This window comes from Lagopus leucura, unplaced genomic scaffold (genome assembly GCF_019238085.1).
Source record: "Lagopus leucura isolate 7727_CA_CO unplaced genomic scaffold, USGS_WTPT01 Super-Scaffold_741, whole genome shotgun sequence".
In the NCBI taxonomy this organism is placed as follows: Eukaryota; Metazoa; Chordata; class Aves; order Galliformes; family Phasianidae; genus Lagopus; species Lagopus leucura.
The window spans coordinates 3,054,196-3,074,136 of record NW_024962256.1 but is presented as its reverse complement, the minus strand read 5'-3'; the positions used below and the strand labels follow the sequence as shown (position 1 = coordinate 3,074,136).

Here is a 19,941-nt window from a genome sequence, read left to right as displayed (position 1 = left end):
GTTTACTGTGGGAGAAAATCTTCAGGAGCCACTTGTACCAAACAAGCTGTGCTATTGCCTTGTAATTATTATTTGACAAACTGACGTACTGTGATTAATAAATCACGTGCCTGCTTTTTGTGTGTGTATAATCACATGCTCCACACTTATATTGACAGAAGCTTACAAAATATTTACCTATGTGCATAGGACTGGCAGGAACTTCTGGGCCACCAGGTCTCCTATCACGGCAACATGTGATATAATTCCTTTAATAAACCTAACAAGTTCTGTCCTCAAAGCCATTCAATACTTTGCATGCATGACTGCAACTGGGAGGCTGTTCCTCCCAGATAACCAGATGGTTAGCAGCAATCAAAATCTCTAATGCATCTTTTTGCTCATTTACTCTTTACCAGCACTGGCCTTTAGCACCACTAAGTCTTTCCTCGCCCTCCCTGGGAGACACTTCCACGATGCTTTTACAGAGAGAAATCCACTTGGTTGCAAAATCAAGTGGGACAGCCTCTCCTTGGGTACACCCAGCTTTCACTGCAGCCTGGGCTGCACTTTTCCCATTGTGTTCTACAATTTCATTGCTTTTCTCATGCTTCCATGGTGTTGGCAGCTTAGTTATTCTGTGATCAAAGTATGAGCTGCCAGTTTGCATGTAGGAGAAGGTTCAGACCTATGACCTTCTCTTTCTGTTGATTGTTCTCCTTGCAGCTGGCTTTTTTTTTTTTTTTTTTCCTATGTATAACATTTCAAGCTTCCTTTGACCTGAGGTCACTTCATATTTTCTGTCATCAGCAATTTTTACCAGTTCTCCACCAATGTTTGTACCAGGCTCATTCCCAAAAGCACTTTCCCAGGAGTGGTGCCTAACAGCCCCCAGTAGCCTCCTACTAGGTTGGCAGCCTCCCACCCCTCTCACAGCAAGTTTCACTCATTTACACCTTGTCCTAAATCTCTTCTCCCTGTTCCTAAGAACTTTCCATGTTGCATCGTATGGAATCTAAATCCAGAGGGCTGAGATCCACCCCAATTCTCTCACTAAGTAAATGCTTTTCCTCACCCAAGAAAGATAAACAGGTTTGGCAAACGCATTTAATCTCATGCTGTTTACCCCCCTTTCTTTAGCTGTCCTTTCCTTCGCAGTTTGTGCTGGAGCTTTCCACACACCATTAAGCTGCAGTGTTCATGCCTGCTCTTGCCCACATCGGTTCTCTCAGTGCTCACAGGTCGTGTGCTCTGCTCCGGTCCCTGGCTGCAGGGATGTGCTGGAGATACTGGGGCCAGTTCTGCAGGAGCTCTGGCATGTGGGTGAGCCCGTTCCTCTGCCTGCAGTGCATGAGGGATCCCTGGGATTTGCTTCTATCCTGCCTGTGAACATTTCCCTTGCCCGTCCCACCAGCATGCTCATCTCTAGCCACATGATTAACATCCTCACCCTCAATGAAAGCTAAAAGAATTTGGGTTTTGCACATACCTAATGTACATTCACCTCTATACCGTTCTTACTGGAGAGCAATCTCACTCTTTTTCCTCTTTCCCCGTTTTCCTCAGCCATATGCAACTGGGAAAAAATGTTTTCCCCTTTTTATTAATGCCATTTAGAAGAGCAAACTGCCTAACTTGTGAAACATAGGTTTTATGACCGATCAGTTATTTGCTTTTATCAAATAACTCCTTGCAATGACTGCTTATTCTCAATAGCATTTCTACATTTGAAATTGATTTAACTGCAGCCTGTGCTTTCCAGTTTTTCCCCTTGCTGGGTTTTATCTCCAGTGAGGTAATGCATAATAAACACTGGTCCTGGAGCTTCATCCCAGCAGCGCTGAGACACAAAAATCCCCAGGCTCCTAGAACAGCTGATAAAATGGATTAGTTCTTGCTATTTATTTAAATATGTCCCTTGGAAAACTGAAGCTGTACCAGCAATGCCCGTCTTCATCACAGAGATATAGTATTTCAAGCAGAGCTTTGTTTATTATTAAAAAACCTGAAGCATCCTGAGTCTTCCATTAAAAAAAAGCAGAACAAAACAAAACACAACATGACAGAAGTAGATATTTCTGATATTTCTAGGGTAAATATCAGCGAGACAGAATGGAAGAGCAGATGTAGATTTGCTGCTCCTTTTGGAAATCCATTTTAACCTTAAAATATAGCTGTGTAGGTGGCCCTTTGTGGTAGTTCACAAAGTTCTTTTTGGTATTTTACTTCTGCAAGGCCTGGAGCCTCAGCTGAAGCTCGCCTGTCTCATCACTCTTCCTTTCCCCATCAGCCTTTCCTTCTTGGTCCCACCACGCTGCCCCAGAGTCCCAGCATGGAATGGGAAGATAGAGAAGGGACCGTGCACAAAGGCTTGGCTTTCTCAACTCATTTGCTGCAAGGCACACAAGTTTGGCATCTGGTGCTCCCTCTCGTCACAGCTGCAGTCAGTGCAGTGCTGATGTAAGCACATCCACTCCTGCTCCCCTCCAGTTCCTGCACGACTTGTTCTGGGCCGTCCAGCTCCGGGGGGCTCTGGAGAAGACATCCATGAAGGAAGGTCCAGCGGGCTGAAGGAAGTGTGTTGGAGACAGGGCCCACACCACATCTTGCCCTTCACAGTGTGTGCTTCAAGCTGTGGCTGCTGCCGATGTAACAGTGATCTGGGCAACAGGCTCAGTCACAACAGGCCCCATGGTGTGGAGCAGATTTTGGCACGGCAGTGCTGCCCCAGCCTCCTGAGCCCACCAGGCCGGTGCCCTCATGACAAGGCCTGGCACAGCACAGTCAGCACCGCGGGGCCATGTTCCCATCTCTGACGCTGACTTACTGCATGACCTAGGGCAAGTCACTTAGCTGCTCCCCTTCATTTCCTGACTCTGCTAAACGCTAGGGATAATAAGTAACTTTGCATGAGCGCTGTGAAGCTTTGAAATCTTCAGATGAAAAGGCGCTGTATAATTGCAAAGCGTTTTTAATAATGCTCGTCATTCGCTTCCCTCTGAGCTGCCTGTCGGTCTCAGGCTGGAGCGCTGCAGAAGCCACGAGCATCCAGCTACCAGCAGCAGGCTTTGGGGGAGTGCAGGATTCTCCCGCATCCAGCTCCACCTGGGAATCTGACCTGAGCCTGGGTCCAACAAAAAGCCAGAAGCTCAGAGCTCCTTGCAGACAGAAGCTTTCTGGAAAGCTTGGGGATTTGGGGGAAGGGATTTAAACAGCTGTGTTGACAACACACACAATAGGGATCTGATTCAAGCTGAGGGGGACTACTTGAAAGGCAGCAGGGAGCCACAATTAAAGCAGTGATGAGGAGGAAGGAGAGGGGAGAAGGGAAGATTACTCGGGCTCAAATGCTCCCAGACTGCAAGCAGCCACAGCCACACGTCCAGCTGGCACCCGCCTGCATCCTCCTGTGCTCTGCATGTCCAGTGTGCTTCCCAGTGCAGTCTGCCAGGGTGGCAGGGGCCTTGTGGGGCCTTTCAGTATGAAAATTAATCTGGAGTTTTACAAAGGGAGCTGTTTTGTGCAGCACTGCAGATAAAAAGAGATGAGGTTGTCTTTGTAGCCGGGCCTGCAGAGCTTGCACTTAGCCAAGGGGTTCTTTCTATTTCTTTTCTTTGACTCACTAACACAGCAGTAGCTGGAGCCGATGCCTGCAGCTCACTGCAGCCCAACACCTTTCCCAAACAGAGGAGACTCTGTGCACTGCTGGCAGCTCCTGTGATTTTATCGCAGTTTTTGAGCTTTGGGGATTGTATCATAAAATCCCAGCTTCTTGAAGCAAGGGAACTGTAGCTTTCATTTATAAACAAGTTATGTTCCTAGCCCTCAAGGATGAAAGATTTGAAAATATGAAACTAGAGTAACTTAAAAAATTGGGAACTGAATAAAGAGATCCTGCATTACATTGGCTAATAAGATTTATTATTATTTTTTTAAAGTTGGGAAAAGAAGTAGCTGGCAAATAACTTCTTGGGAAATGGGGCAGGGCTTGGGCTGACTGCTGGCTTCTCAGGATTTGGAGGTTGCCAATCTGCCTTTGAAGTCTGCAGCCATTCATAAATCCTTACATAACAGCAGCAGCCACAATGCAGTGGAGCTTCAGAAATGCTGACAAGAGGAAAGTGGTGGGAAAAAGATTATTTTAGCAACCTGTGACAACGCACACTGTGGCATTAATGTTTAAAGACAAAAGACCTGGAGCATTAGCACCCCAGATCCTCTTAGAAAGGAGTGCCTTTTTGCTCTAGGTACTCATTTTGCTCCTTGGTACACCTCTTGTAGGCAGAGAGGAATTGGGAGGCTCCACAAGATCACAGAAGGACATTTAATGTAACTAGATATATCTTGGTCCTTTGTATTTTAGGAAAGCAATTCTTCTCATTACAGTGGGTGCCCATGGCTGAAAGCTGCCAGGACCCAACAGGAACAGATGTGAGCTTCAAGCACCTCATGACCACTGCTGTGCTTTGTCCCAGCTGCATCTCCAGGTGTTTTCACACAGTCACAAGCAACCAAGATACAACAGCACGGCAAGTGCTCGTGTATCAGCTGCCCCATGTCAGCCCACGGTACACACTTCTCACATGCTCCTTCAGGGGTCACACTCACTTGTTCAGACCACCTGCATGCTGGTTTAAGCGAACACATTTTGCTTCTCACTTTGCTTGGCTGAGAATTCATGAAAGTGAGTTTGTGAGCCTGCTCAGAGTGCCAAGAGACAGAGCAGCTCTCAGGAGGAAACATACCCAAATGGCATTTCTGACAGGTTTCTTTCACTTCATGTTTTTTATTCTCATCTCACTGGGCTCTGCACTTTCTCATGCTGCGAGTCACTGTTTGCATTGGATGCTGCATTAAATAGGTACTTACTTAACTTCAAGCCTTCAGTGGCTCTCACTTCATCCAGACTTGCTCTACTTTGGGGCTCAGAGCCCGTGTAGGAGGTTTGGGAAGAGGCAACAGTATATGCCTCTGCAGAAAGATGAAAGCAGAAGAGCAGGTGATACACAGCCTGTGAACACACAGCCACAGCCACCAGCCCGCTCCTGGAAAATGCCTATGAGCATGGGTCCTACTGGCCTCGTCCAGAGCTCTTGGGTCCACACACAGCTCAGCAACAGTCACACAACGAAAGAGATTATTTATAGCCTCTTGTTGTTCAGTTAGCAGGCTAATATCCAGCATATTGTGCTTGAGTTGTCCCAATTTCAGTCAGCTGGAAGCAGGCCCTGGAACAGCCCAGGCAGAGCAGCGCTGATTGCCCTTATTGTCAGGACAGACCTGGCTGACCCTGCTGTTTGTCTCAGTGCATTCTCCTTCTGTGGGCATGCCAGGTTAAGATCTGAAGATCTGATCTGTTTCTGAAGATCCCACTTTGGTGGGGGCACCTTGGGGAACACAGGCACTGCTCCCCTCATGCACTTCAGTGCACACGCTGCTCTCCACTGCAGTGGATCTCTGTGTCAGGGAAGTAGAAGCCAACAGCATCCCAAGATAGGGATGTTAGAAACACAATTTGGGCATGCACCAGAACATGACTTGTTACTGCAACACTGGCAAAGTGTGAGCCAAGTGCTTAATGCTAAAATCCAGGCAAGGCAGTGCAAGCCTTGCTCTTGCACACACATGCACATGCACATAGGTGCACCCCCATGCCCTGCAGTGTACCCATGCCTTGGGAGCTGAGTGCTGCTAAGCATTCACTAATAGCACTGCTGTGAAACTGGTTTTAGCATCACAGCAGTGGTACAAGCAGGCAAATTCTCCTCATTTCCCAGCACAGGTGTGCACAGCATTGCCTGGCTACACCCCCTGAGCACAAGGTGAAAGTTTGCTGCCAAGAACACGCTGCTCTGTGCTGAAGATAACCCAACTGCAATGCAAACACAACCAAGCCGGAGTAGAAACCCACAAACAAAACAGGCTTCCTGTGCCCTCTTAAAGACACAAAGGCTTTGTTTGAGGAAGGTGGAACTCACATACATGTCCTCAAACAACATTATTGCAGCTTACAAACAGGATCCCTCACTTCTAAGGCACTGGTAAGAAACCAGGCTGGAAAAGCTGCCTCCAACCAGGGCTGCATTGCCAGTGCTCTCTTACCTGGAGGGATATTGGCCAGTGCTCTGCCCAGCACTGATCTAAAAGGCTGGATACAGCCTGCCTTATGGGGCTTTCTAGTGCGCAAAAAGCTTTTGAACGTGCCCGCTCGTTTAGATCTGACCCATTTAATTAAATATTGACGTATGCTGCTATTTCAGCTTAAATGAAGCTTACTTCTGGTAGCTAAACACTGCTCCTGACGGAGTGCTGCTTAAGCAGAGTCAGCCTGATACAAACTAAAATGAGAGCTCCCCAGCTTTTTAATCATGGGTATCTGATCAGAAATCTCACCCTGCAGTAGGCTGATGCAATTGTGTGCAGATAAGCTCCAACAAGAAACCTTCGTGCATGGAAAATGGGTTCTGCTGGGCCTGCAGCTCTGACGCCTGCTGCCAAGCTCGAGGTTGATCGATGCCTGTGGATGTTTCTTTAGTGCAAGGGAAAAGGATTCTTTTTGTTCCACCACTGCATTATCCAATCCCACTGAGGATGGTCCAGAGAGGGCAGGTAAGATCCCTGGGTTTGCACAGTCCCCATCTTTTCCACAACACAGGCACCTTACCTCCAGGTGCACACTTCCACAGCACAGCATTGCATCAGACGAGCCAAACACATGGGGAGCGCTCAGCGTATTGACACAGATAAGCAGAGGTTGGTGGAGGGAGAGGCAGAAAAGCAAGCAGAGGCAAACCTGTTCTTTGGGGCTGTCCCACTGCCACCCGCACAAACGTGGCAGGGTTCCTGCCACACTAATGCTGATGTCCTCGGCGGCCTGCACCCTGCAGTTTGGATTTCTGTTAGCTAAGGACATGTGATGCCAAATAAACACTTATAAAATTGACTTGCCTGATTTTTAGAGAGAGATTCATAGTTGTGAAGAGATGATACCACAATCACATGTATGAAGGTTTCAGTACATCCACAGCAGAAGAACTGAAACCATTTGTGCTTAAAATACATTACACGTGTGCTTTGGCTGCAAAACACTTACTTAGAAAACATTAAAGTTCTGATTTAATGAACTGGAGAGTCAGAAAACCAGAGTGCCAGCCTTTTTGCTAATGATCCATTTCCCCAGCTGTTCAATGGCAGTGTGCCGAAATAGGGAGTTTCAACAACAGGAGAGCACAGGAGAGAAGGAAACAGGCAAACGGAGGGACTTAGGCTGAGATCGGGTAGGGAATGCTTAAGGCATGCTTAGCTTTGTTAGGGACAATTATTTTCTATGGTACTTTCAGAAGGATGAAAAGACAGTCTGGATGGAAACAGGGAAAAGCCAGTGGGGACAGCCAGCCTGCCAAATTTATTTTGAGAAAACAAAGAGAAAAGGGAAGTGAGTGCATATCTGGAGGGACAGCAGGTAGTAACAGGTAGGAGGTATTAGAGCAGGTAGTAACAATTAAAAATAATTATGGAGTGCAACGCCAAGATGTGTTCACTTCAACTTCAGCACCCGATGACTGCAGTCACTCGTGGTGTGTGGCAGGAACCACGTGGTAAGAATCACAACTTCTAGAAATTATATTGAACACTTTGGCCTCCTATTTTCACCTTACTCCCCAAACTAGCTTTTATTCATTTTGATTTGCAACAGGTTTCCTGGAAAGCCAGAAGCACATTGTTGCTGGGACAATTGCCCACCACTACTTACGCTTTTTAATTCTCTTTATTAAAATCTTTCTTTTTAGGAAACACAAATTGCAATCAGTTACACAGATCAGTTAATATTGATGACAGTTCCTACATAATTAAACAAGTACTAACAAATTCCAACTGTTTACAAGCCAAAACTTAAATTAACAAGATTATATAAGCTCAATAAATAATACATCTGGTCCAGTTCAAGTATAATTCAACAAATCACAGCCTTAATCCTTAGAGAATAGAAAAACCCTGAATATAACCAGCCTAACACTAATTTAGTGTTAAAGCCAATGTGAAACTTCGTCTAATCTTATGGGGCAAATGTTTAATTGTTTTATTTTATACTTCAAGGAAAGTAAGTTGCAGATTGACATTAAAGACTACTTGAGATCAATACAGATTTCACAGAGATGAAAAGCACAGTCCCTATTCAAAAAGTGCAATCTTTGGTTAAGATGTGTTGAAATGGTTTGTATATATTAAGGAAGCTCTTTTTTGTTTTTTTAAATATCAATATATTTTTGGCTAGACCTGAGCCTGCTTTGTGCTATATATATAAAATGTGTATATATATATATGTATGTATGTATTAATTAACAGCGTGGATTATAGTGATAATGAATTCTGCCGACAAAATGTAAAAATTTAAAATATAACAAACAAACAAAAAAACACGCTTTTACATAAGCTGAGAAAGGCAAGCAACTGCCTACAGTGGCTTTCTTCCTCAGCAGAATAGGTAGTAGAAATTGAGGAGCTGAGTGCCTATCAGCATTGCATGATGGCCTGTTGGGGAGGGAAGGAGATTGTCTCTGAGATCTCAAAGTGAATCGGGCTGAAAAGTGATCGTAGGGATCAGTAGGAGTTAATTGAGACTAGAGATTGCTTTAAAGTGTTGAGTTCTAGGGTGAGAAAGCAGCTCCTCAGAAAGAAAACTGTCCCTATGGCTGTACCTAAGATGTTACAGATTGCTGTTTGTGTGGGACGATGCTCAGAGGAATGGGGCCACCAAACCATCTCTATAAATGTCTGGTTAGGTCACATCTGTGGGGCTGGGCATGGCTCCTGCATCTCTCACTTGAGACATTTCCAGGAGAGGAAACTAAGTAGGGTAGAGATGCCACACGGAGTGGACTCCTTCTACTTCCTTCAGCTGCGAAACAGTGGCCTGGGCCCTGACCCAAACAAAGGACCTGGAGCCATGACAGGCCCTTGGTGATCCTTGGTCAGGCCTCCTGCTCCTGGAGCTCTAGATGGAGACCAAAACTTAAATGAGCACATCTTCATAAAGGACTGAAACATACTGAAGTCTGCTTCAGTATCAAGAAGGAATTCTGCATATCTAATGCAACCAGACAGGAAAAAGAAGGTTAAATATGCAAGCTATGAATAATGAGAGTGATCCTGATTAAGAATTTGAGGAGGGGTGAAAAATAACCTCATGGGCAAGCCCTCCCTTTAGTAATTCTGCTGCTGCCAGTCAAAATCTCATTGCTTGCCTATTGCTTTCCCTGCCTGCCTGTATCCACCTGTTGTCTGTTTTCTGAAAGTTTAAAGCTCCTTGGCCTGGGAAAGTCTTTGTTGTGGATTTGTGTCATGCCTATAATAAAGGCAGTGGACCTGTAGCTTCTGCTGCAATACAAATAAAGAATAATAACAGTGATACTTTTCTCATTTGAGGTTACCTGGGGATAAAGTTGCTGGAGGCATATGACTTTGATATACAGTCAGCTGTGTCTCACATCCAATTAAACTTAACCACATGGTCTAACAAGCTGCCATTAGGGCAGTGAGAGCCCCAGCTTGAGAGCAGGGTTAGCTTCAAAAATCTAATGCTTGCACTGGAGTGACTTCCTTCCCTCGTACCCAGATTGTGCTGAAGGGCATCAGGGGAGCTTCACATTCAGATGATACACGACCAGCCTGAGAGCTGCGCTTTAGAAGATGGTTGCACAATCTCTGCTGCCATTTTTGTAATCTTATAGCTTGCAATATAAGCTCTTGCCCTAACAGCTCTGTGCTCAAATTTCACTGCTATGTGAAAAACAAACAGCCAAAGGAAAGCCCAACCTTTGAAGGAAAAATTCTTTGTTTGCATTTTTTTCCCTTTTATTTATTTATTTATTTTACTTAGGGGAAAACAAAGGCTGTTTTAAATGACAGATGGACCCAAATCTTAAAAATACTTCAAGTGTGGATAAAGAAGGATTTATGCTGCAATGTTTTTCATTTCCCCTTGTCTTTTGGATAGGCCACATCTGAATCTGGGATGCAAAGAATCCCTCAACTTGTAACAGGAATTCCAAATATGAAATCTGAACCCACCTCTGGTAAAACGAGTGGAAAGCACAGGCCATGAAATGGAAGAGGGCTTCAGGCAACAACGCCAGACACCTCTAAGACACGCTGCCTGGCCACAGGATACTGCAGAGAACAAGCATGACTGCTGGCACAAGAAATAATGGAACGAATACTTTGGTGGAAGCGGTTTTGGCATTTCAGTCACTCTGTAATAGTTTGCAATGTCCATGTCATTCTCAGCGATGACGGGAACCTTCTGGGAAACTATTTCCACTTACAACATCTAAACAGGACATCTTGCACCAGCAGTTTTTACAGAACATACTCTGATCAGTATGAGAGTCAGGCAAAGAACAGAAACACGTCTGCAATTCCACATCTGCCTAGATTACGTGGTGCACTTTATAAAAGCATAACTCTGGGATCAATTCTGGCAACGGTTTGCATACGCATTCACTATACAACACAAAGCCCCATTGAAATGAACCAGAAACTCATACAGTGCATTTCAAAGGGACTGAGCAAAATACTAAGTAACAACTGCACAGAAACAATAGCTCGTAATAATGCCAGAGCTGCTGGTGCATCCTGTGTTCATCCTGTGAGCCATGAGTTGTGACATTCACCTTAAAAAACATAAAATACGAAAACAATATTAAAAGTCTGGCATCCTTCCATGAAAACCAGGAAAATTCAACATTGCCAAGCCAAGGAAAAGCAGCTCTGAGAAGAAAACAGAAAGACTCCAAAAGCAAGAGTCTCAAGTAAAATGTCTAAAAGCAACATGGTCCAAACACATGGCACTTTAAAAAGCTTCCCATGAAAGTTTCAAGTCTGTAAGATTCAAAGTTGGCACTCTTTAGATTCGTCAAAGAGAAGAGTTTTAAAAAGAACAGTAGCTGGAGAACACCCTGATCACGCCATAGAAAATGCTGAGATCCAGAGCTGCCAGCACGTGTGTTTGAATTGCTCTCGCTGTGCTGGGCTCAGGCTATAAGGTCCCTGGGCAGAGACTGTGGCTCCCTCTGCATTCATACAACACTGTCAGTGCTTAACAACACAAATATCTATCATTTCAGCCAGCTTCAAGATGCATGGAGATGGATGCTGGTGGGGTTTACACGATGCCATCTACAGATTAGTTTTAGCACAATGGCTTTAGATGTCCTATGCAAATCCTACTCACTAATCCTACTCACTGGGGGTAATGAGCAAAATGACTGCAGACACTTTAAGCAACATTAAAGCCTATTTATAGTCACATCTCCTTTCCTTCCAGCGTCCACTGGAGGATGCTGAGTGCTTTTAAATACTCTGCCTGACCTGATGTGTCACATCAGAATTAAAACCTGAAGAATCCCTGAGAATTCTGATTTAATCTAGGAAACCACTCCCAACGTGCAGAGTGTGAGAAAGAATTGCTCCACTTGGTACAGATATGCCAGCTTTGCTTCTCCGTGGGAAACAGTTTCAGGCATTTTGGTTTTTAATGGCACTCTGGGCATAGGTGCATGGAAGATGCTCTTTATTTCCCCTCCTCTGTACAGTGCAAATTGACAGTTATGTCAGAGAAAATAAAATTAAAAAATATATCAGCATTCACTCATTATGGCTCTTCCAGCTCATACGCATCATATTTTTTTCTTTGTGAAGTGAGGAACGATTCCAGCATCATCCTGAAGCAGGTGGCTGTCTTCTTCCTTCATTTTCAGGCTCTCTTCTGCAAGCTGGGACAGATATTTCTGCAATCACAACAAAAACAAACCATCTCTATTAAAACTGAAAATACTCAAAGCAGAATGCTTTGCTCCTTTTCAGAGGCTCTTACACAATCCCAGCACCTCAGAATGGAAGAATATGCATAGAACCTCCTCCTGGTCAAAATTCAAGCCAGGTAGAATGCTTAATCCATGGAGTTGAACGTTCTGTTGTTTACTCTTGTGCCACAAGGGGAATTGCTGTCAGAATCAGAAAGATCACAACTCCCCATCAGTCTGTGTAACAAGACCTCACTTCTCTTTGCAAGAAAACTCACAGCTCCTGTAAGATACAGCATAGGAACTAACCCCACTCAGTCAACTAAATTATACCAGGGTAAGACTGCTGTGTCAGAAAGTAGATACAGATTCTGAGTCATAATTTAAAGCATATATATTTCATTTTCAGCACTTCCAGTTCAGACATGTATCTTGTGCACAAGAATATTCATATTAAGAGACAAATCAAACTCAATAATAAGTAACACTAGCACTCTGGCTAGAGTATTTGTGTGTATTCTACTCTAAGAAAAAGCATTTCAGCGTGATTTGAAAATACAGACGTGGCCAGTGAGGCTTCCAATCTTCTGAAAACACTGTTAGTAGGAATGGAGGGTAAACAATTGAATGTAGGTTGGAAAATGGTGCTCAAAGTATTTATTCATGGTCAACACATTTAGAAATAGATGGAAAGAAGCTTCTTCATCAGCAGCTAGTCTACACAGATACCCACACAGTAACGTAGAGGTGGTCTAACATACTAACATTAACTAGTTGCAGGATTCCTACAGGCTAGAGGTTGACCTCCTCTTTGACCTCCAGAGTTCGACCTCCTTGGCCTCCATGAGGAACAGGAGGAATGGGAAATGAATATAAAGAAATGAGGGGCTATGTTCTGACTGCCCGGCTGTCTCACAGAAATACAAGTTGTGGGTGTAAAAGGTACATCTGAAACAGACTCAGTAAATGTAAGAGTAGGTGTAACTGCGAGAAAATGATGACTGCACCCCCATTAACCTGATTTGGGAGTAGAAATTACACAACTCTTGATTGTGGCTCCCAGGTACAAAATTCCATGTGGCAGAAGGCCAACATTACAGGAATATAGAGATACAGAATCCATGAAGATTACAAGTGGTCTGTACATCATGTAACAAATCCCTAACACTTGCTGGATCAAACAACCCACACGTGTCTGGGTTTTAACCATTACCCACCAAAATAAGACTGAGGCTTATCCATCACCTTTAGCTGATGTTAATGTCAGCTGTCACCAGTTTTGAAGTTCACACATCAGACATTCACGTTCATTTATAGGAAAATGAAAGTCTAGGAAAAAAATATTTTTTTTCCTTTAAATACAACTTTTGATTAATGTTGTATAAAGGTAGGGGTAAACAGGATAAAGTGCTGCACTGAATTGCCAAAGGTAGCTTACACCAGATGAATCTGTCAGCTTAGTGTGATAGGTAAGAAGGTTAGGCCAAATAATAGATCTTTTGGACATGGAAAAAAAAGTGTGCAAGGCTAACAAGAAAAAGCTGAAATTTGTTCACTGGTTGCTGTTCTTCAAGGGCAAGACAGAGAGAAGAAGAGGTAAAGGTGACTCATTTACTCAACAACTAAGTGAAGTTTTTGGAAGAAAAAAACAAGACTGTTCGGTTTTGTGTTAAAATCCAAACACTGAATACATATTCTGGATGTGGCTCCAAGAGGGTTGTGCAAAAGATATGTGGGAAATCAACTGGAAAAAACTCATATTCATGAAAGCATGGGACAGCGATGCTGGCATCAGACAGTGGCATTTGTCACATGGGCAAGACAACAGAATGACAGCCTGTAGAGCAGACCCATAGCTTCACATACAGCTAGAGTCCACAGTTCTTATGTTGCTGAATACACTCATTACATTGCACCACCCTAAAAGATTGATGTTTCTTGCAAAGTACATAATTAATATGGATCTAGAAATACAAAGAAAAAACTTGCTGAACTTCCATTTGAGTAGGCAAAAGTTGGATGGTTATTTATCAGGTGTATACTTCCTCCATTTAAGAAGATAAGGCTCTACAGAACATTATGTTTTCATTGCCATATTTGACAGATTTAATTTTAACAGCTTTTGCCGTCTTTGTGCTTTTATCTCAAATCAGTGTTACATATCTACTACAGTATTCCTGGGAAATGGATCATGGGAGAAAAAGATTTTTTTCCACACTCTCCTAATTTTATTTGGACTTTTTTTTTTCTATGACTTTAACAAAATAACTTAGAAAGTGAGAACTGCCTCTTCTTCCCATAGGACTGGTTACATGGGGCTGGAGTTGCAACCTTTGCTTAAGCAAAGTTTCTTTGGGACACACCTGCTGAGTACTGAGTGGTGCTACCTCTGGTCAATTTCTCTGGATTTTCGTGAAAGAAGCAAAACAAGATATGTGGACTGGGCGCCTGCTCTTTAGATTACACTGACAGGAACCATCATTAGCAAGGACAGCAGCTCTGCAGGCAGAGTCTCGGACAGTCAGAGGCCTGAAAAGAAAATTCTTCCAGAGAAACCACGTGTCTCATTAAAAAAACTATTTTCAGAAAGGCTGGTGCCTACTAGCCAGCTAGGGAAAAATGGCTATTACCTGAAGAAAAGCAGGGCTCCAGCATTTGCTATGGGCAGAGGGAAGGAACAGAGAAAGAAAGGACAGTCATATTCTTTCACGCCTTTTTTTTATGAGCATGTGAATCCCAATAAAAGTGTCTAATAAGAACTCTGAGCTGTCTCAAAGCATCCTAAATAAAAGTGTCTTCTGCAGGGCACACACCCTACACATGGGCACGGTCTCAAGGAGATGTGATGCAAGGCTGGCTCCTCCAGCGAGTCCTTAGCATTAGGCATGATGCTTGTGCTGTCATGACTGATACTATCAACTGTACGTCTGAAAAGTGATAAAGGCAGGAAATTTTATTTAAAGGCAAGTGCCCGTGGTCTCTTCATGCTATTATCAAGGGCTGGTGGTATGCACCTATGGAAACCACACAAGTGATTACGTGCCTCTGCATATCCTTACAGAAATTATTCAGTGGTGGTGTTCTCTGTGGCTGAACTGCCATGCTGTTCTGCAGCACAGGGAGGTGATTTCAGCAGGTCACAGCAGGAGAGCCTGTGCATCAGAGTACTGCGTGCCGAAACACGCTGCAGGAGTTTATGCTCATACAAAGCAAGAATGGCAAAGTTATTAAACAGTGGCATGTTCTTCTCCTGAAACTCAGAAATAATAAAGGCTGCTGCTGGGCTCACTCCCAACAACACAAACATCTGGGACCCTTAACAATGGCTAATTAAAGGTCTGAGTTGCTTGCTGAGCTGGTGACAAGGATCCAGTCTGTATGAGAAGATACAATTACCAGCTGGCCCCCTTTTACTTATGATCCATAAGCAGGGACCTGGCAGTCAAAAATTAGGGTGTTAAAATTTGGAACTACTGAAAAGTTTTGTTTACTTAAATTTCACTTTGAATTCTATCCATGGCACAAAAACTGATTTTTGCTAGCATCTCTATCTTATACCCAGTCCACCCCAAAATCTAGTTATTGGCTATTTTCACGTGTGCTTTTACCTGAAGATTTTTGTAGTGGACAGTACTTCTGCAGTGATTTGTCTTTGCTGTCTCTTCATTCGTGTAGAAGAGCCCACAGAGCTTGCAGTAAAACCCAGTTCTAGGCACCACGAATTCCACGCCTATTGAGAAATTCAACATGTCAGTTAAAAACCTTCCCCTCCAAAACAAGCTAGTTAAATGGCATAGATATGAAGACTGATCCTGGATTCATAGAATGGCTTAGGTTGAAAGCTATCTTAAATATCACCAAACTCCAACGCTGTGCCATGGGCAGGGCAGCCAGGTGCCCATGGCCCCATCCTGCCTGGCTCTGAACTCCTGAGCTGCAGTATAAAATCCTGTGCATTGCAAATACACCTTGTGCTTCTCTGGCAGATATCAAACACACGGACCTTCTCTCACATAATATTGACCAGAAATCTCACTGTGTAACCTCAAGGACCAGAACAGCTATTGTAGTTAATAGCAGCAAATTCACACTGACATCATGCAAATTACTCTTAGAAGATGCACTCTCCCAAGCGTTTTACTTATGATCATTGTTTACACAGTAAAGCAATACTTTTTGTAATACTGAGAATGTAATCAACACTTTTATGACAGGCACTTTTTAAAATTACTAAGTATTTTTCATACCATATGCCTTAAGAGTTCAACTCTCTAATTCCTAGAGAATTTCCTGGATGATCTTTCTGCCCTCAAGATCCCTTGACTTTGATCAGAGTTTCTATCACAGCCTCACCAGGTCCTTTATGAATGCAATGTGCCTATGGGGGGGACACAAGGCTAAACCACTCTAGTTTACTCTTCTTTCTGATTACTGCAGAGATTCCTTGCATCAGGCTCAGGTTCGAGACAAAGAAGCCCAAGGGAACTGATTTCATCAGTGACATTAACATCTTTTGCTATTTATCTGGAAAGAAATCGGCAAAGGTCTACAATGAAAAGCTTGCTTCTTTCAACAGCTCCCTTTCTGTCTATGCGCTGCTCCCTCACTCTCCTCACGTCTGTTCTGAGAAATAAATCTAGCAAGTAGCCTTAAAGTGACATCTTGTTGTAAGCTCTAGGAATTGCAGTGGCCTGAATGTCCCGACGTACCCAGGGGAATGCTGAGTTCAGTGAAGACATCTTCTTGTTCCCAGCCTGCCGGAGAGTGCCTCCTCCTAGACTCTACTTCTGGGTATTCCAGAGATCTCATTTCCAGGTACCTAGAATTTGCTTAACAAATGAATAAATGTATTGAATGAAAACAGTTTATTAGTTTAAACAGACATCTGTAGAATTCTTAGAACATTTTCTCGGTGGAGCTATGAGTGAAGCTCTTCCATTCAAGCAAGATCCAACTCAGTGCTACTTCAATAGCTGACACAGTTAACCCTATTTCTTCCAGATTATTTTTCTATTTTTCACATCATGCTTGCTATGTGTTTTTTAAATTGAATATTCTAAATTCTAAACAGATCTATAATATTACACGTGCCTCCAGCCCAAGCACAGTTGAATTGCAGCCCCGTAGCCACCTATGGCATTGTGTGACGAGGGCTGGAGCTGGGCTGCATGTGGGCAGCAGCACTGGCTGCGAGCAGCTCCCCTACTGCAAACTCTCCCACAGCAGGACCCCATGGCACTGCTGCCATCTCCTTCCTGGAGCCACTCTTCTCCCATCCTCAGCTCCCCAAGGGATGGATTCTGCTTTATGGCTTTTGGCTATTGGAAGGTTTTGGCTTCTGGCCAGGAAGGAGAGGTTTGATTCCTACTGATCAACGTAAGTGGACTCAGACAAGACCTTTTTTTTTTTCTTATTTCACAGAGCAACAGAATTACTGATAAACTGGTATAATTCCCACTCTTCAATTCTTACATCAAGGAACCAGTTCCCTTAACCTAATGGAATTTCCACTGCATTGCAAATTTCACCTAGATAAGGGCTACATTTTCTTACAAAACAAATAAATTTCTGCCCCAACCAAACCCTTCCTGCCTTTCAAGTCTGCAGTTCAAGGTTCTGCAATTTCTGACTATGAAAATGAATTCTCCCTCATAATTGTAAATGTGTGTATCACATGATTTAAAAGAAAATAATTAAAAAAACCCTGACTGATTGGCTTTCAAGTTAACTTTTAAGACCATTCCAAGTTTCCAAATGTGCTGAAGACCTCCTGAAAAACTCAAGAGCTTCAGTTGGTTATTCTTAAAACACCCAGGGCCTTTCTGGCAACTTAAGTTTCACTTAGGTTGATTTCTGGGCTTTTGAGCTGGCAGCTGCATTTGCAGAAAGCCTAGAGCTTTGCACATCAGCTGCCACATCCATGGCAGACACATGGGACACATGCTCTCCTGGAGTTTCCAGGCTCCCTACTGGCAAGTTGAGATGCTGGAAACATCAAAAGCCTCTGTTACTGGAGCTCGATGCCTGTGAAGCAGGCAGCCAGGGGAGCCAAGCTTGCCATCTCCAGTTGCAGGGCATGGCATGGCAGATTATCTCCAAACACACAAAGCCTGGGAAGCTGTCTTCAGGCCAGAGGGCAAGTACTGAAAGGTGAAAAAGTTTCAGTTCTATTCAGGAGGGAAAACTTAGCTCAAGATCACATATCCACACCAAATGTTCTGCAAGAAAATGGTATTCATAAAACTTCCAGCAACTTCTGCTCACAAACCCCTCTCCAATATATGGGCTCCAGTAGCAATCAAAGAAGAGCATTCCTGACCTATATGGTTTATTTCATTTTCCACTTCCACTCCTTATGCACTACGCATTTGCTCAAATTTCATTTGAAAGCCTGACAAGGAACCAACCTCAATTTCAGACATTCAAGATCTCTTTTTTTTTTTTTTTTCCCCTGACAATAAAATATTAATAGACAGCTATGATTACATTTATTGGCACTATCTCACAGCATGTCTTATCAGATATATGAAAGGCAGCACGCAGTAGATAAGAGGAGATGATAAGGCAAGTCCTGACAAAAGGCATGCATTTGTATGAACAGGGACTAAGAAGCAACAATCTGCAGATGATTTCCATGTTACTAATGCCACAGTACAGTGTGTAAGAATACCCACCTTGTCCAGGAGCCAGCCAGACATTACAGATACTTTTCTGTTGACCTTCAGTGACTGTCACTCATTTCATTGACAATTCAAAATAAATTTAGCAGAGCACTGAAAGCGTTCAGTTAAACTCATGTGAACCTTGACATGACAATTATAGCAGCTTATGCCTTTCAGAAAGCTTGCAAGCTGCTTATCATATTTCATTTACACTATTCAGCTAAGAGCCTCTAATGGTTTAGCTTGGCAAAAGGCACCGGAGTTCTTTTACTGAGCTGCTCCAAGGACAAGTCTTGATACTATTAGCAACATTTACTCTTGTTAGCAATAAATTTCAGCCTACTGTCAGAGAAAACATGCAAGGCTCCCTGCAGGCCTAGAAGAAAAAAAACAGTAGTTACCCTCTGGACACTCCTGGTTTTCACGTCTTGCTTCTTCACTAACATTTTTAACAAGCATTTCCATAACTTCTCTGCTTTCAGCTCCTTGTGATCCCATCTGTTTGTAATCATCTATAAATGCATCAGGGAGCTGGAGAGACTCCTCTTTTAGCTGAACAGAAGGTGTATGCTGATCTTCAGGTTCTAAATGAGTGTCAGAGCCTTTATCATTTTTTACTTCCTTCTGCTGGTGGTCAGACTCCTTAGCAGACTGGTCTTGCGACTCCTCTGGCTTCTGCTCACGGTCCAGATTTAGGCTTGATGCTTCAGTTACAGCATCATCATTATCATCTTCCTCGTCATCCTGACAGATGCTAGAAGCTACACTGCCCTTTGCTGATCTGAAGTTTGTTTCTAAAGGTTTATGGGTAAATTTCTCTTCACTCCTGTTCAGGTGGCTATGATCATTTTCCAGTTCTAATATGGCTGTCATACAGGAACACATATCTGTAGCAGCTTTACTTTTTTGATCAACTGGTACAATTTCCTCAAGCTCAGTTATATCAGGCTCCATAATTAGGTCATCTTCTCCCACTTCATCTACTGTCACTAATTCCTCCATGTTAGCAGGATACCAGGTCTCGCCTTCTATCTCACTTCCACTCTCCCAGTCTTGGTCCTGTCACAAAGACGTAAAAAAAATGAGAGATCAGTGGCTTTGAACATCAGAAACCAGGAAAAATTTTGATCTGGCCCCTCTCGTGTTTTAGTTTCAATGGATGACATGTCTCGATACTATGATTTTAAACCTTATGCACACATGCAAGTAGTATTTTTATAATAATAATATGAACTTCACTTTTGGGAGCTTCTAAAGCTGCCTTGGAAATTGCAGTCTCTCCAGCCTCCCACTCCTTGCTTTTCTGTAAGCAGAACAATGCACAGCCTGTCATACACCTTATTACACGACTGACTCTGCTACGTGATCCCCAAGGAAACTAACCTCTCCCTCTCCTCTACTTCTGTTCCATAGCGATCAGAAATGGGAACCATAATGAGAATACACTGAACACCACTCTAGCCCCTGGCTTTGACTTTTCTGGATTGGATCCTTTA

At 43.4% G+C, this 19,941-nt stretch overlaps 1 protein-coding gene across 4 annotated transcripts in view; it reads right to left on the bottom strand.

The window, feature by feature from the left end:
- Positions 1-11,534: 11,534 nt before the first annotated feature.
- RBM20 (RNA binding motif protein 20) overlaps positions 11,535-19,941 on the bottom strand; it is an 89,259-nt gene continuing 80,852 nt past the window's right edge. For all 4 annotated transcript variants that reach the window (XM_042863679.1, XM_042863680.1, XM_042863681.1 and 1 more), the window contains exons 11-14: positions 18,847-19,504; positions 16,493-16,612; positions 15,392-15,513; positions 11,535-11,768 (exon numbers count right to left, since the gene is read on the bottom strand). In XM_042863679.1, the coding sequence (XP_042719613.1) occupies positions 11,658-11,768; positions 15,392-15,513; positions 16,493-16,612; positions 18,847-19,504 (1,011 nt within the window). In that variant the 3' untranslated portion in view covers positions 11,535-11,657. The remainder of the gene's footprint in view (positions 11,769-15,391; positions 15,514-16,492; positions 16,613-18,846; positions 19,505-19,941) is intronic.